The sequence below is a fragment of the Symphalangus syndactylus genome, chromosome 19 (genome assembly GCF_028878055.3).
Source record: "Symphalangus syndactylus isolate Jambi chromosome 19, NHGRI_mSymSyn1-v2.1_pri, whole genome shotgun sequence".
NCBI classification, from domain to species: Eukaryota; Metazoa; Chordata; class Mammalia; order Primates; family Hylobatidae; genus Symphalangus; species Symphalangus syndactylus.
Window position 1 is genome coordinate 91,134,191 of NC_072434.2, and position 17,460 is coordinate 91,151,650.

Here is a 17,460-nt window from a genome sequence, read left to right on the forward strand (position 1 = left end):
TGGCTAGGGTTGGACCACACAGTCTAAGCTAATTCCGATTGGCTATTTTAAAGAGAGCAGGGGTCCCAGCCAGAGTGATGGGGTGAGTAGCTTGGCAGGAAGGATGGTTACAGAACAGGTGACTCAGGGTGACTAAGAACGGAGCAGATGACCAAGGATGACTAAAGTCAGAGCAGGTGACCAAGGGTGACTAAAGTCAGAGCAGGTGACCAGGAGTGACTAAGGTCAGAGCAGGTGACCAAGGATGACTAAAGTCAGAGCAGGTGACCAGGAGTGACGAAGGTCAGAGCAGGTGACCAAGGGTGACTAAGGTCAGAGCAGGTGATAGAGGCTAGGAGGGGGTTATTTACTGAAACTAGGGGCAAGGAGACGTAAAGAACGAGGGAGTTAAACTTTTAAAATAAAGAGCAAAGAACAGGGGAGCGGAACATACTGATACATTGGTTCTTGGAGAGGATCTCAGAACTCATTGTACTTAACAGTTTACAGGCTGAAACCTTTGAAGAGGAATTTATTACATCCTACGTGGCCAACATGGTGGAACCCCATCTCTACTAAAAATACAAAGAATTAGCCGGGCGTGGTGGCAGGCGCCTGTAATCCCAGCTAGTCTGGAGGCTGAGGCAGGAGAATCATTTGAACCCGGGAGGCGGAGGCTGCAGTGAGCTGAGATCACACCACTGCACACACTGCAGTGAGCTGAGATCGTGCTACTGCACTCCAGCCTGGGTGGCAGAGCAACACTCCCTCTCAAAAAAAAGTTTATTTTGCCAAGGTTGAGGACACACCCATCCCATGACACAGCCTCAGGAAGTTGTGACGACATGTGCCCAAGGTGGCTGGGACACAGCTTGGTTTTATACATTTTAGGGAGACATGAGGCATTAATCAATACATGTAAGAAGTACATTGGTTCGGTCTGGAAAGGCGGGGCAACTTGAAGCAAAGGCAGGAAGACTGGAAGTGGGGAGGGAGCTTCCAGGTCACAGACAGGTGAGACACAGTAGTTACATTCTTTCAAGTTTCTGATTAGCCTTTCCAAAGGAGGCAATCAGATACGCATCTATCTCAGTGAGCGGAGGGGTGAAGTTGAATAGAATGGGAGGCAGGTTTGCCCTAAGCAATTTTCAGCTAGAGTTTTCCTTAGTGATTCTGGGGCCCAAGATATTTTCCTTTCACAGGAGTAATCAGAATCAGTCTATGATTCAATTTTTTTTTTTTTTTTTTTTTGAGATGGGGTCTCACTCTGTCGCCCAGGCTGGAGTGCAGTAGCACGATCTCAGCTCACTGCAACCTCTGCCTCAGCCTCATGAGTAGCTGAGATTACAGGTGCACGCCACCACTCCGAGCTACAATTTTTTATATATAAATAAAAAGCTTAAGAGAAAAAGGATAAGGAGTAGTTGCAGAACAACAGTCTGGTGCCAGGCCTGGGCGACCTGTCAGGAAATGTGTTAACCCTACCTTAAGATATGTCAGAATCTGACCTTTTTTTTTTTAACCACTTCCCTTGCTACCACCTATTCTACAGTCTACGCTCAACATAACAGCCGCTGTGATCCTTTTCAGACATAACCTAGACCATGTCACTCCTCAGTTCAGAATTGCTGCATTCAGAAAGAAAGCCTAGTCCTTAGTAGTGTGAATGGTTGTAAATGATCTGGCGCCAGTTACCTCTCCAGCCTTCTCTCCCACACTTTGCCCCTGTTTGTTCTCCACTGACACTGACTTCTGCTCCGCTCCTTGAACACACCTGCACACTCCTGCCCTAGGGCTTTTTTACTGGCTGTTCCTTTGCCTGCACACAGTTCTCCCAGATATTGCATGACTAACTCCCTCAGCTCCGTCAAGTCTTTTCTGAAATGTCACTTTCCTAACTGAAGCCTGCCCTGACCATCCTATTTGAAATTGCAAACCAACTCCCTTGCCTGGCACTACCCGTTCATTTTATCTGCTGTCCTTTTTCTTTTTTGCTGTGGTACTTCCCACCTTCTAAATTCTATGTGTTGTATTTTCTGTTGGCTTTATCACTCTCTGTAAATGTGAGCACCGCAAAAGGAGGAATCTTTCTCTATTTAATTCACTGAACATCTAGAACAGTGCTGGTCACATAATAGCATCTCAATAGTTGTTTGTTAAGTGAATTCAGTGGACAAGGCTAGCGTAACTTTGATTTCAAAACCCTGCAAGAACAATTCCATAATGGAAAAAGTTCAGTCTAGTCTCACAGCAACGTAGATGTAAAAATCCTAAACAAAATTTAGTAAATTAAAAGTAGCGATATATACACAGAATAATATATTTTGACTAAGTTGGTTTTAGAGCAGGATTGCAAGGTTTAACACTGTATAATCTCTATAATTTACCTCATTATCAGGCTAAAGTTAGAAAATCATATGATCGTGTCAGTAGGGAAAAGTAGATAAAATGTAGTATCTAATCACGATTAAAATTTATAGCAAACTCACAATAGAAGGGAATATTATTTTTTTTTAAAAGCTGTAACAACCTGGGCGTGGTAGTGTGCACCAGTAGTCTCAGCTACTTGGAGGGTGAGGCAGGGATAGCTTGAGCCCAGGAGTTCAAGGCCGCAGTAAGCTATGATCATACCACTATATTCCAGCCTGAATGCCAGAGCAAGAGACCCCATCTCTTTAAAACAAACAAACAAAAATTGTAAGAAGTGTGATACCCAGTGTTTAACATTAAAAACTTTCTCTCTGACATCAGGAATAAGACATAGATGCCCACTATCATTACTTCAGCCAGATCCTAGCCAGGGGAGTAACGCAGGAAGACAGAAGTGAGCTGCAAATAGGTTAGAAAGGAAGAAACAAAACTGTTTTCTATGGATGATATAACTGTGAATGTAGAAAATTAAAAAGAACCTACAGATAACATTAGCATTAATAGAAGAGTTCTGCGAACTGCTGGAAAAACTCTTTTCCAAATAAGGTCATATTCTGAGGTGCTGGGGGTTAGGTCTTCAACATATCAAGTTCTGATTCTGGGTGGGAATGCAATTCAGCCCATAACAGTGTCCTTCTAGGAATGTGTCTGTTTCACCTAGGTTATCTAATTTGTTGTCATACACTTGTTCATAGTATTCCTTTATACTTCTTTTTATTTCTATAAGGTTGGTAATAATGTTCCCTCTTTTATTGCTGATTTTAGTAGTTTAGGTTTTCTTTCTCTTTTTTTTGGTCTGTCTAGCTAAAATGTGTCAGTTTTGTTGACCTCTTCAAAGAACCAACTTTTAGTTTTGTTGATTTTTCTATTCTGTTTCATTTATTTCCGCAATAGTTTTTATTGTTCCTGGATATGAAGTTAATATAAAAATCAGCTGTATTTCTGTATGCCAGCTACAGTTAGAAGGTGATTATTTTTGTAAAAAACACCATTTATGATAGCATTAAATAAATCAAGTACCTAAGAGTAAGTAATAGAAAGTGTACAAGATTTCTGTGAAGAAAACTGTAAACCTTTATTGAAGGACCATAAAGAAGACATAAATTGAAGGATCCAGCATATTCATGGATTAAAATATGAATCCATTTTGTAGTTAATTTTCTTCGAATTTGTTTATAATCTCATACAGTTCCCATCAAAATCACAAACAGGTTTTTTTGTTTGTTTTGTTTTGATGTGCATCTTGACAAGCTGTTTCTAAAATGTATGTGGAAACTCAAAGGGCTGAGAACAGGCAAGATATTCTTGAAAGAGAATAAGGCAGAAAGACACTCTTGGATGTCAAGACCTGTTATTAAGTCAGCGTAAACGCTTGACATATGGTAAAGGGGCTTTTCCTACCACTTTTCTTTTCTTTTTACAAATCCACTTTTATTGGTATTTATTTACTTTTCACTAGTTCATATCCTTGAGGAGTACAGCATCACGGAGCCACTACGACTGGTGGCCTAAGCAGGAAGGCTGCTTTGGAATTAGGCACACATTGTGCCACTGCTTCCGTGGGCACGCGTTACCTTTCTCCACGTTACTCTGGTTTTGTTTGGTTTGCTGCCAGGAGTCAGTATTATTCTTTGTACACATAAGCGCATCTCCTGCCCAAATCAAATCTCATTTTATCTCAGCCATAAATACCTTCGGTTTTAAGAAGAGCTGTGTCCTCCCTTTGGTTCTGGAGATCCCGCTGACGGCAAAAATGGCCTTGGACCACAGCTTTCCAGGCATACTTGTCGTTTAGAATTCCTCCTCCCAGCAGGCCTCCAGGCTTCAAGATGGCAGGAACAGCAAGGGGGCTTTTCAGTAGATGATGCTGGGACAATTGAGTATCTACTTGGATTAAAAATGGAATTGGATTCATACTTTTGCACCCTGTACAAAAATCAAGTTTAGATGGATTATGGATGCCATCACGGTTGGGAATGGCTTTTACAAAAAGACAAAGAGGCATTAAATGTAATGAAAAAGTGATACACTTGTGTACTTTTAAAATTGAGAATGTTTCCCAAAACACATGGTTAAGAAAGTCAGAAGGCTAGGTGCAGTGTAGGAGTTATTTACAACACAGGATAAATCCTGACATCACAATTTTGAGCATAAGAAGCCAAACGCTCAGTAATAAATCTTGCTTGATTGCATTTCTGTAAAGCTTAGAAACAGGCAAAACTAATTGTACTGTTTAGGGATGAATTCTTAGGTGATTAAACTCTAAAGAAAAGATTTTTTCTTGATTACTGTAAAGGCAGGACGGAAGGAGGGCCTTCTTAGTTGCTGGCTACCTGTAGTTCTTGACCTGGATGTTTACATGTACGTTGGCTTCGTAACATACATGAATATACAATTTAATAAAATTGCATTAGGTACATCTGTATATTTTTCTGTGAAAGGCAAATAGTTTTTTTAATTGAATGTAATTTTTTCCTTTTTGATGGCTTAGTTGTATAAGAAAATATTTTTAGATTTTTAAAAAGCTGTTTTCTCCTGGTGTTTGGAATCTTCACATTTGTAGAGATTCACATAGGCCCTTTTGGCTAGGCTCAGATTGAGTAGATAACAAATCAAACCTTTAAGACTTTAGTGCTGTTGTAGTTTTAATAAAACAGAAGAAATAAATCTGTACCAGAATGAAAGTTAGATTTGGTATCTCTGCTTTTCAGTATCATCAAAGCTGAGATAGGAAAACCTGAATCATTGGATGGTTTTATTGTTTCTCTTATTTTGCTTATTAACAATGAAAGATACCTTCATATCTGCCTCACAGATATCCCTCTTTGAAAATCTTGTGACAGAATTAGTTTTGAATCTTTCTGAATTACTGTGTTCACCTAAACAATGTAAACAACATAGAAGGAAGGACATAATGCAATTATGTACAATCAATATAATAAATTAAGTTTATTCCTGTATTAGAGAATTAAAAGGCCCACCTAGAGGTTGGGAAAGAAAGGTCAGTGCTAGGCCGGGTGCGGCGGCTCACGCCTGCAATCCCAGCACTTTGGGAGGCCGAGGCAGGCGGCTTGCCTGAGATCAGGAGTTCGAGACCAGCCTGGCCAGCATGGTGAAACCCCGTCTTTACTAAAAATACAAAAATTAGCCAGGCGTGGTGGCGGCCACCTGTAATCCCAGCTACTCGGGAGGTTGAGACAGGAGAATTGCTTGAACCTAGGAGGCGGAGGTTGCAGTGAGCTGAGATCGTGCCATTGCACTCCCATCTGGGCGATAAGAGTTAGACTCTGTCTCAAAAAAAAAAAGGGCCAGCACCGTGATAGTAAATTCAGAGGTCGTGTCCTCTCCTGGGGCCTCAGCCACTCGTTTCTCGGTGGCGCTGGAGGTAAGGGTTGGGGAAGCTGTAAAGAGTATTGGTAGAATGGAAGGCACTGACAGCCCAAAGTCTCATGAAAGGATGAAAAATCAGTGAATAAATGAGAGTCTGAGTAAGATCAAGCAAATACTAAGGACTCTGTACTGGCTGTGATACCAAACAGAAATCAAGGGATTGAGGAAAGCAATTAAAATACAAATCATTATTAGTGAACTTTAAATTTTTTAAACAATTATTTTACCAAGACTTCTGTAGGAAGACAGATCTATAACTTGGGGCTAGAGTAAGAGGTGTTGGAGGTAGACGGGGAACCAGGTGTAACAGGATGGAGAGATGGACAGTACACAGTGTATGTATGCATAAATGTGCACACGGACATAGCCGGAAATGTTGAGGAATTTGTGTAGGATCGAGAGAGGATTAGGGTGGCTATTCCTGCAGGTCATATGCGGCAGAAAAAAAAGGATTAGAGTGGCTGATCTTGAAGGAATATGGTCAACTAGTTGAGTAAAATTGATGGACTAAAACTAAATAACTTATTACAGAATATAAAGAATGATAGGAGGGGAGAAGAAAGGGCTTCTCTTGGTGTAAATATTGGGTATGATCAAGCTAATGAATGTGACTGCTCCCTAGCTGGTCATGAAAATTCACCCCAAGATTATTAAATAAGGGATTATGTCTTGTCCAAATGTAAGTGAAATATTGTTTGTAACAATGATAAGTTACTTGGCTTTACATTTTAGTAACTATCCCTTAAGACATGTTTCTTTAACTCTTGAAATATTTTACTAGGGGTTGAGCATTCATGATGGTACCTGGAAGTCAGCAATTTATGGTTTTGGAGATCAGAGTAATTTGAGAAAACTACGAAATGCATCAAATCTGAAACCTGTCCCACTCGTTGGTCCAAAGTTGAAGAGAAGGTATATTAACTTAAAATCCATGTGTTATATATCTAGTCTAAGTATATTGTTTTTGGGTTGGCTATTAATAAAGTATGTTACTAAGAAAAGCTTGGAGACTATTTTGTAGTAAGTTCAGAATTGTTTTCACAGATTAATAAGATATAATTAATACATTACCATAAGCTTAAGTACTTCATATATAATAAAACATTTGAATCCTAGGAAATAAGTAAATTTTATGATGACTTTTCACTATCAATATAGAAATTAACTGTCAACTAAATTTTGTGTGAGAACTTTTTTCTTTTTTAAAAATTTATTTTAGTTTAGTTTTATACTGCAGGACATATGTGAGAAGTTTAGAGGTAAGAATTTAGGGTTGGGCTGTTGAAAGGAGCTTTCTGTTTTTTTTTTTCTTTTGAGACAGAGTCTCTCTTTGTTGCCCAGGCTGGTCTCAAACTCCTGGCCTTAAGTGATCCTCCTGCCCCGGCCTCCCAAAGTGCTGGGATTACAGGCGTGAGCCACCATGCCCTGCCACTGATTTGCTTATTCAGACATTTACCAGCCAAAGTTGTAATTGCAGGAAATGCAAAATATTCATAGGTCTGTCTTTCAGGTGGCCAATTTCTTATTGTCGGGAACTCAAAGGTTATTCCATTCCTTTTATGGGATCTGATGTGTCTGTTGTAAGGAGGACTCAACGTTACTTGTATGAAAATTTAGAGGAATCACCAGTAAGTATATATGGTTTATTTATCAATAAAGAATATTCTGTGTGTGTTACAGTTTCCCTGTCTATTCAGTGTGGGATATTTTTGTTTGTAAGGCAGAAAAAGGAAGAGCTAAATAATACATGTTTCAGCCTCTGGAAATATACAGAATCATTAGGGTAGAACACTGTATTTTGTAGCCTTGTCTTTTGATTCAGATCTGGCTGCTGAATATCTTTTTAATGTAACACAATAGCAGCAAATTCAATACGGGAAATCCTGCTGTCATAAGCACCCCAGAATCCATTTAGCGTTTCAGTTGCTAGAAACTCTTCTGCTTGTGGAAATGTCTGGAACCCTTTGTGTCCCCTCTCTCCTTGCCACGCCTGGAGTTCCATCCTGCAGCTTTTGGTGAGGAAAGTAATTGCTTTCATTGCCGAGACTTCAGGAGGAAATTGTATTTCAAGTTAAAAGGTGGAGGGCATTTTCTCATAGGAGTCTACATTCTGTAATGTATAATTGCTAAGCTCAGGTATATTAGGGGTTATGTAGACTTCTGTGTCCAGGTAGGGGAAGCTAATTACTATTTATAAACAATCTTCTTTAAAAAGTAGACTATCATACTTCCTGTTCACCAGGTCTGACAAAACAAACAAAAAATAGGCTCCCAATGTCTGGTTTCTGAACAAGATTTCAGAACATAATGCATTTGTAAAGTGGAAACTGCTTTTGTTCCACATTTGTGATGGAAGAGAAAGGTACAAGTAGCTAACATTCTTACTTGGTCCAAAATGTAGGGAGTAATGTTCTAACTTTGTATTCTACATCATCTAGGTTCAGTATGCTGCGTATGTAACTGTGGGAGGCGTCACCTCTCTTATTAAGCTGATGTTTGCAGGACTTTTCTTTTTGTTCTTTGTGAGGTTTGGAATTGGAAGGCAACTTCTCATAAAAGTAAGTAAGATTTTATGAAATTAGATTATTTTTATTAGAAGTATTTTCCATGGGTTTTAAAAAAATATCACTGACAGTTTTTTTTTCCCTTTAGTTCCCATGGTTCTTCTCCTTTGGCTATTTTTCAAAACAAGGCCCAACACAAAAACAGGTAATCCTTTCTTTTGTATTCAGACACTAAAATAATATTTTTCTTTGTTTTTACTTTTCCTCAGTGCAATGACGGTATCATCTAACACTTGACAGGGCACTACGTTTCAGACACTCTTTTAAGTTCTTTATGTAAATTAGATTATTCAGTCTTTTCAAACACCCCTTGAATGTAGGTGTTATTATTATCTCCATTTTACACATCAGAGAACTGAGGCACACAGAGGCTAAGAAACTCGCCCAAGTTTCTCCAGCTAGTACATGGCCCAGCTGGGATGAGAACCCAGCCATTTAGCTCCAGAAATTGTGTTCCCTTCACTTCCAGAAATCTCAAATATTCTTCCTCCTCCATTTTTCTCCTCTATTGTGCTTTCCTTTGTGCCTCCTCTGCCCCCAGTTTCACGTCTTCTTCCACATGCCCTGGATTCCGATGGGGGATCAAGCGAGTTTCCGTGTGTCCAGTATCCCCAACAATAGGACTGCCTCATTTGCTACCATTTGGCTTACAGATCCCAACCCTGGCTCAGGCCTTGGGTCATTAGCTTTCACCTCCTTGACACCAGGCACTCCTGGGGGGAATCCCACTGCTGAGCAGATGGTAGCAGCAAGTTCCCGCGCCCCCTCTGTGGAGTGTGAGCATCACTTGCGGATTCTTCTCCTTTCCATTAGTCTTGCCTCTTATCTCCTCTCAGTGGCTTTTTTCAAAATCTACCCAACTGCAGCTGTCTTCCCTATCTGCAAAGTATCCCAACTCCTACCTCACTAAAATAAGTGAGAGCACTGTTTTGTATCCCCTCAAATTCCTACCCTCAGACCTATCATCATTGCTCCCATCCTGACCTTCTTTCCTCCTCTCTGGATGATATATTCCCTTGTACAAGGCTAATCCCCGCGCCTGTGCACTTAATGTAGGCACCGTGCAGGAATGCGCCATCACACCCGGCTAATTTTTTAGTATTTTTAGTAGAGACATGGTTTCACCATGTTGGCCAAGCTGGTCTTGAACTCCTGACCTCGTCATCCACCCGCCTCAGCCTCCCAAAGTGCTGGGATTACAGGCGTGAGCCACCACATCTGGCCTCTTTTTTCTTCTTATTGTGGTAAAATACACAAAACATAAAATTTACCATCTTAACCATTTAAAAATGTTGAGTGGTATTAAGTACATTCAATTTTTGTGCAGCCATCACCACCATCCATGTCCAGAACACTTTTCATCTTGCAGAACTGAAACTCTGCACCCATTAAACAGTAACTCCTCATTTCCACCTTCCCCCAGCCTCTGGCAACCACAGTCCACTTTCTGTCTATGAATTTGATGACTCCAAGTGCCTCACGTAAATGGAATCAGTCTTTGTCTTTTTGTGACTGGCTTATTTCACTTAGCATAAGGTCTTCAAGTTCATCCATATCGTAGCATATGTTCGAATTTCTTTCCTTTTTAAGGGTGAACCATTGTCTATTGCCTGTCTGGATCACATTTTGTGTATACATTCATTCATCACTGAACACATGGGTTGCCTCCAGCTTTTGGCTATTGCCAGTTATGCTGCTGCAAACATGGGTGTACAGATACCTCTTCAAGACTCTGCTTTAAATTCTTTTGGGCATATACTCAGAAATGGAATGCTAGACTGTATGTAAATTATATATTTAACTTCTTGAGGAACCACTAAACTGTTCTGCAGAGCTGCTGCACCGTTTTACCTTCCCACCAGCAGTATACAAGAGATCCAGTTTCTCCGCATCCTCACTGACATCTGTTATTTTCTGTAATGGCCGTGAGGTGGTGTCTCATTGTATTTTTGATTTGCATTTACCTGATGATTATTAGTGTTGAACATCTTTTCATTTGCAATTATTGGCCATTTGTATATCTTCTTTGGAGAAAATATTTTCAAATCATATATTTGACAGAAGATTCATATCCAGAAAATATAGAGAACTAGAACTGAATAAGAAAAAACAACCCAATTCAAAAATGAACAAAAGGACTTGAAAACATTTTCTGTTATTCTTTGGGCTGCCGTTTTACTTTGCGGATAGTGCAGGCTTCCGTCTCGTGGTTGGTAGTGCAGGCTTCCATCTCTTGCTTGAACTTTTCATAGCCTTCCTATGGTTTCTTTCTAATCTGTCTTCCCACTGCTGTCCAAGAGATCTTTCTAAGACAGAAAATCTGACCTTGTCATTGCCTTCTTTATAAACTGTTCCTGACCCACTGCTTCGGCAGTGATTCTTAACTGAGATTTCATATATCAGAATCATGATCGGGCGCAGTGGCTCACACCTATAATCCCAGCACTTTGGGAGGCTGAGGCGGGCAGATCACTTGAGGTCAGGAGTTCAGGACCAGCCTGGCCAACACGGCGAAACCTCATCTCTACTAAAAATACAGAAATTAGCTGGACGTGGTGGTGCATGCCTGTAGTCCCAGCTATTCAGGAGGCTGAGGCAGGAGAATTGCTTGAACTCAGGAGGTGGAGCTTGCAGTGAGCCGAGATCACACCACTGCACTCCAGCCTGGGCGACAGAGCGAGACTCCTTCTCCAAAAAAAAAAAAAGAATCACTTAGGGAGCTTTTTTCACCGACACATGCCCTCGTCCTGCTTCTGGACATTCTGATTCGGTAGGTCTGGAGTGGGGCCTGAAAGCATAGAGCAGTGGTTCCCAACTTTGGAAGAGAACCCAACACAGATGACCAGAGACTCTGGTTCAGTTGGTCTGGAATGCAGCCTGGGCACTGGGGCTTTCTAAATCTGCCCAGTGATGCTAATGTGCTGCCAGGGTTGAGAATCACTACTGTGGAGGAAGGAAGAAGGTTCCAGATTTGAGTGGTTTTGGTACCCACCCCTGGAGCACAACTGGCCGGAAGTCCATCTTCAGAGATATGAGGCCTTCCTAGACCCTTCATGATCTAGTTCTGGATAGCACATAGGTTTCATTCTTCATCCAACTTTGTTTAATTGGTAGTAGCCACCCAGAAACTATGCTAGGTTGGATAGTGTGTGTAGCCTGAGAGAGGATTAGAACCCATTAGTGTGGGCGCCATAGCAGGAGAGGGGACAAGTGTGGCATGTGTATCTGACCTTGTCTGTACCTCTTGAATTGCATGTTCTGGAAAGGCTATGCTACTGCATCCCTCCTTCCCTTTAAATAATGGGTTCTGCTTTCTGGAGTCCATCTACTTTTGGGGTTTTAAAAAAACCATTAAAATGTGTTTGCGTGTGTGTATATATACAGTTTAGAACCATTGCCCTCTGCCCCGGTAGCTTAATAACTCCCTCCTCTGAGCTATTCCTGTATGTTTTAGTTCGTGTCTCATTGTTATTTAATCTGTTTATCTCTCTCTCCCACTTCCCTCCTACTAAACCGTAAGCTCCAGCAAAGGCAGTGATCATATATTTATGTCTCAGGGCCTCACATGGTATCTGACCCTTAGTTGATACTTAATAAAAATGTGTTGATCATGATTGAATTCTTTATCACTTCATTCCTAAATTTAGTGATTGTGAAAGATGCTAGAATAAGTCCTCTAGAACTTAATTTTTTGAGTCAAATTTTTACATCTTTAAGTGGAACAATTATATACCTGTACCCCAGGCCCACATGTCCATTACTTGCTGGCTGTTTTTGTCTTGTCACCTCAAATAGGTGTCTAAAACCAGATTTCTATACTCTGCCCCCCAATAAAAACTATCTGCAGTTCATCTTTATTTCCTCCCTATTTCTTACCACTCCCCTTCCCCCCAACATCACACCAGTCTTCAAAACTTACAGCTTCAAAGAATTAATTTTCGCTCCATGCTTGAATAATGACAGGATATTCTGGCAGATAAAATAATGTTTTCATCTATTGAAAATGTCTCACTTGAAATAGAATAGTCAGTTTTACTATGTTCCAGGAGGAAATGACATATTTATGAAATGCACCCTTTGCTTTCTCTTTCACAGATTGATGCTGCCTCATTCACATTGACATTCTTTGGTCAAGGATACAGCCAAGGCATTGGTACTGATAAGAGCAAACCAAATATCAAAATTTGTACTCAGGTGAAAGGACCAGGTATTTCACATATCACTTAAGAATGCTTGGGAATTTTATACTCTTAAGCTATAAAGTAGAATGCCATTACAATATATTCTTTTTAAAGCTTAATTGTTTTAGAAATACATTTGTACAAATTAAGTAACTTAAAATTATTCTGTCAAAGGAAGATTGAAGTTATTGATATAATCCAATTTTATTAGTGCATCCTTCCCTCTGGCTTTTTTTGGAGTATGATTCAGTAATTCAGAATGGCAAATTTTAATTATTATTAATAGGAAAAGGGATTGGTTAATATTTACCTGTTTGAGTCTCATATGCAAGCAGTGTAATTATAACATCAGTCAAATCTGTGATCTAGGACTTCTTTAGAGTCTCTGAACACCCTGACATTGTTTGTAAAATGTGTATGCACACATGCACTCTTCAAGGGAAGGGAATGGCTTCTGATAGGTTGTTAAAAGAATGTTGCCCAAAAACGTTCAAGAACTTTTGCTATATATTTTAGAGAACTATGCAGAGACAGACAGGTCCACTCGTGAACTGTGGTATAATTATTGAAAGAGACAGACAGGTCCACTCGTGAACTGTGGTATAATTACTGTTAGAGACAGACAAGTCCGCTCGTGAACTGTGGTATAATTACTGTTAGACAGGTCCACTCGTGAACTGTGGTATAATTACTGTCAGAGACAGACAGGTCCACTCGTGAACTGTGGTATAATTACTGTCAGAGACAGACAGGTCCACTCGTGAAATATGGTATAATTACTGTCAGAGACAGACAGGTCCACTCGTGAACTGTGGTATAATTACTGTTAGAGACAGACAGTTCCACTCGTGAACTGTGGTATAATTACTGTCAGCCCTGATAGGTCACAGACTATTATTTTTTATTGAGACAGGGTCTCACTATGTTGCCTAGGCTGCGCTCAGGCAGTCCTCCTGCCTCAGCCTTCTAAAGGGTTGGGGTTATGGGCATGAACTGCCATGCCTGGCCCACGGGGGATTTTAATCAAGCCAGATGAGAGTATGTTTCCATCTTGTCCTTTTCTCAAATTCCCACCTGACTTTTTAAGGTAAGTTGACTGTATTTTCATTATTTGAGAGGATTACAAATGCTAATGTTCCATTTGTTTATGAACATTATTTTAATTTAGTTGACTGTGTTTTCATTATTTGACAGGATTACAAATGCTAATGTTCCATTTGTTTATGAACATTATTTTAACTTACTCATGTTTAGTCGTTTTTCTTTAAGAAAAAATTGAGAGGGTTTTTTTGTTGTTTTTATGTGAAGTGTGTGAATACAGATAGGGATTGGCTCGGTGTACTCATAGAGAAACAACAAACCTAGGATTATTGGCTTCAATGATTGTCAAGAAGCAGTGCGGGGCAGTGGGTGGGAGTGTGGGCTCTGGAACCAGCTGCCTGGGTGTGATTCTGGCTCAATCGCTACCTGTTAGTTTGGGCAAGTCATTTAACCTCTCTCTCTATGGGATAAAAGTAATATTGACCTTAAATAATTGTTATGAAAATTAAATGAGTTTAATAGATCTAAAGTACTTACTACAGTTCGTAACACTTAATAAATACTTTCGATATGTTATTTTTGTTAAGTGACCAGAGTATCTATTGAAAAAAAATCTGCACACTTAGATATAAAATCTACCATTGGATTTTTGATGTTGTTGAATGGATACTTCACGAATGCTTTCTTTTTCCTTGATCAACTGTTTTCTGCAGAGGCTGGCTATGTGGCTACCCCCAGAGCTATGGTTCAGGCAGCCATGACTCTTCTAAACGATGTTTCCGATCTGCCTAAGGCGTAAGTTTGGTTTTCTTACAGTTAGGAGATCTTTTTTATCTGTGTTATATTTTAGCTTATTTTGATTTGATTTTCAGGCTTTGGGTTTGCATGTAAGCATTTATAGTTCAGTTCCTTTGCTTCAGAAATATAGGTAAATAAAAACCGTGAGAAGGACACCCAGAGCTGGTCTCGGAGGAACACCTGTGGAGGTGAATGAGAGGTGACAGAAAAGCTGGGGAGCCATAAGTTAACTTCAGCTCTTGATAAAGATAGCTCAAGTCCAGAGTCAGCCACTCAAAAACGGTCCCTGTTGTTAAGTAGTATTACTAGGAGCCTCCGTCAGTGCCGAACTCTACCAGCTGGCAGTGGTAACCCTGACTGACACCAGCATAAATGGAACCATGGGATCCTGGCTGGATGATTATCAGACGTACTGTCTTACTGGAGCATTTAGCTGTCACCCGAAAACCAGGCCAGCTTTTCAGATGAGCATAGGCCTGCTCCTGAGAAGTAAACCAGGCATGACCTAAAACAGGATTAATAAAATTTGTATGTAGTAAAACCTAATTAAATTTTTTCAAATACTTAGGTCCCCCTTGAAAATATTTAGCATTTATGAATGTCAGCTATTATATTTTTAAACACTTCTTTTTCATCCAATTTAAGTTCTGTTTACACTTTAATAATAATTGATTACCTAAATTTATTCCATTCGGGTCTTTCTTTAATCCCCCTGAGTCTGAGGACCATCCTTGTAAACAGCAGCAGTTCTTCTGGGTGATGGCGCACAGTGCACCCACTGAACACATGCACAGAATGGAAGCAGTATCCCCAGGAGCGAAGCCAGTCTAGATAGGGTTGGCTGTGGGGCAAGTTTCTCCTGACTAATAGCTACTCGCTCATTTGGCTGATTTTAGGAAGGAATCAAAGGTAGCCGTGATTACCATGAACACTTGGGTTTTCAGGGGTTCTGTAGCAATTTGATAATGAGGCCTGTGAAATAGGAGACTGGAGAGGAGCTGAGTGCACTGTTTTCTCTTGTTGTTGTTTTATAGGGGCGGGGTCTTCACACCTGGAGCAGCTTTTTCCAAAACAAAGTTGATTGACAGACTCAACAAACACGGTATTGAGTTTAGTGTTATTGGCAGCTCTGAAGTCTAAACACTGGAAGAATTAACTGAAGTCATAACGTGCGCGAATTAACAGCTTCTCTATTTGATATTTGAAATTCTTCTGTAGGCCTGTCTGAATGTATGTGGAAATGATTGTCAAATCTAAACTATCTATATATTAAAAAGCAGGAAATTGTCCTAGCTTACCCTAAATTTCAAATCTCAGTTGATTTTGTGATTTTATTGCTTATAAGAGAGAACTCACATTTGACATATTTTTTTCATTGATGTGTTCCTGGTAGATTTTCACGAATGAGCTGGCAGGTCGAATGGGGGAGGCAGTGTCCCAGTCTGCGTTGCAGCAGCATTGCCCATCGAGGGTGTGCACACCAGCGTTAGTGTCGGGCAGTAACTGCCGCTTGCCTCGCCGCAGTAGGAAGGAAATCTCACCTTCCAGTGAGCTTCTCCACATACTGTCTTGAGCCTTTGCTAAATTAAACTGCACTTTTTGCTATTTTTGCCTAGTTTTTCGCCAGTCTACACTGATTTTGGACTGTTACTTAAGTTGAAAAATAAAAGGTTGTCAGTCGAATGGTGGTTTAGTGTTTGGACCTGCCTATGTATTTGTATAGTGGTAGAAACATGCGCTGAAGTGGCCTAACCTGTTTCTTGCCAATAAGCGGGCTTATCATTTTATCTTTACCTAATTCTGTATCTGTGACTAGGTTTAAGGATACAGCTTATAAGTTGCTATCAATTTTCACTACCTAAGCAGAATTTTTCTCTAATTTACTTTTTGTATTTTAACTAGGTTTTACATGGAAGCCCTAAAATAAGGCAAAAGACTTTTTCTTTTGTAATAAGCATATAATAAACACATATATACATAGCAATCATGTTGTTCATTACCTAAACAAGACAGCCACTCCTCTATGGAATTTCTGCTAAAAAGTGAGGAACATAAAATATTTAGGAATATTATTCGTGTTGGGAGACCCTTCTGTCTGCCTGTAAGAAGAAGGCAGGGGGGTATCTAACTCGAAGAGGCCTGTAAGAAGAAGGGGGGGTATCTAACTCGAAGAGAGGGTTCTTGGTGGTAGTATTGCCCCCCACCCCCAACCCTCCTTCCTCTGTCCTGGCCTGGTCATCACAAGATACAGATCTTCAGCTGTGCCCTAACTTGTGGGACCTTAGAAAAGGTTTTATCGGCTCTGAAATTAGAAAGCAGTACAGGAGCAATAGAGCCCACGACTAGCTGCACATCTGAATCACAAAACAGGAACAGGTTCCTCAGTGCCTCCAGCAACTTGCGTTCAGGAGGTCGGGAGGTCGGAGCCTCTGTGTTTTTGATGCGCGTTTGGGAACCGCTGGGTGAAGCTACATATCCTGTCCCTGTTTCTAGCTTTGCAATGTATGCTGGAGCATTGACTCCGATTCTGAAGGTAGCAGTGTGACCTCGTTCTCTGGCTTGAGGGACATGTGTGTCTCATCCTGATTTTCCTTTTAATCCCCCAAGGTTCTGCCTGCTCCCATTTGCTGAAAGTATATGACTCACCTCAGGCGAGTAAACTGCTAATTGTCCAAAACGTTGAGGCTCAGTTCAAGAGACAGAAGCCATTCCTGCTCCAGGCCGAGAGGACTGGAGTCTGCCTAGCCTCTGCTGTTACTGGGTCTCACTGACCCAGTGAGTCTTCCCAGGATTCTGTGATGCCTTTGCTGGCCCTGTCCTGGCTGTCACCACGAGGTGCTCCACACTTGGGCTCCAGGGTTACAGCAGTGTTTTTAGTTCACTTGGGTATGTGGTCAGGACCTGAGCTGCAAGCAATACCCATGCCTCCCTTACGAATCCCCGGACCCTGCTCTTCAGCTGAAATCACTAGCCCAGATTCCCTTGTCTTTCTAGAGCTTCCCTTTTGGAGCCATTGACGGCCCCTCCTGCCAGTGCAGCTTTGGCGTCATCCTATTTGACCTTCCTTAACTTCATAT

General features: G+C 40.7%; 1 protein-coding gene across 1 annotated transcript in view; it reads left to right on the forward strand.

Annotated features, from left to right (window-relative positions):
- SCCPDH (saccharopine dehydrogenase (putative)) overlaps positions 1-16,066 on the forward strand; it is a 48,485-nt gene extending 32,419 nt beyond the window's left edge. The window contains exons 6-12 of the mRNA XM_055234691.2: positions 6,581-6,711; positions 7,310-7,427; positions 8,238-8,357; positions 8,452-8,508; positions 12,459-12,570; positions 14,299-14,380; positions 15,418-16,066. Of these exons, the coding sequence (XP_055090666.2) occupies positions 6,581-6,711; positions 7,310-7,427; positions 8,238-8,357; positions 8,452-8,508; positions 12,459-12,570; positions 14,299-14,380; positions 15,418-15,523 (726 nt within the window). The 3' untranslated portion in view covers positions 15,524-16,066. The remainder of the gene's footprint in view (positions 1-6,580; positions 6,712-7,309; positions 7,428-8,237; positions 8,358-8,451; positions 8,509-12,458; positions 12,571-14,298; positions 14,381-15,417) is intronic.
- Positions 16,067-17,460: the final 1,394 nt, after the last annotated feature.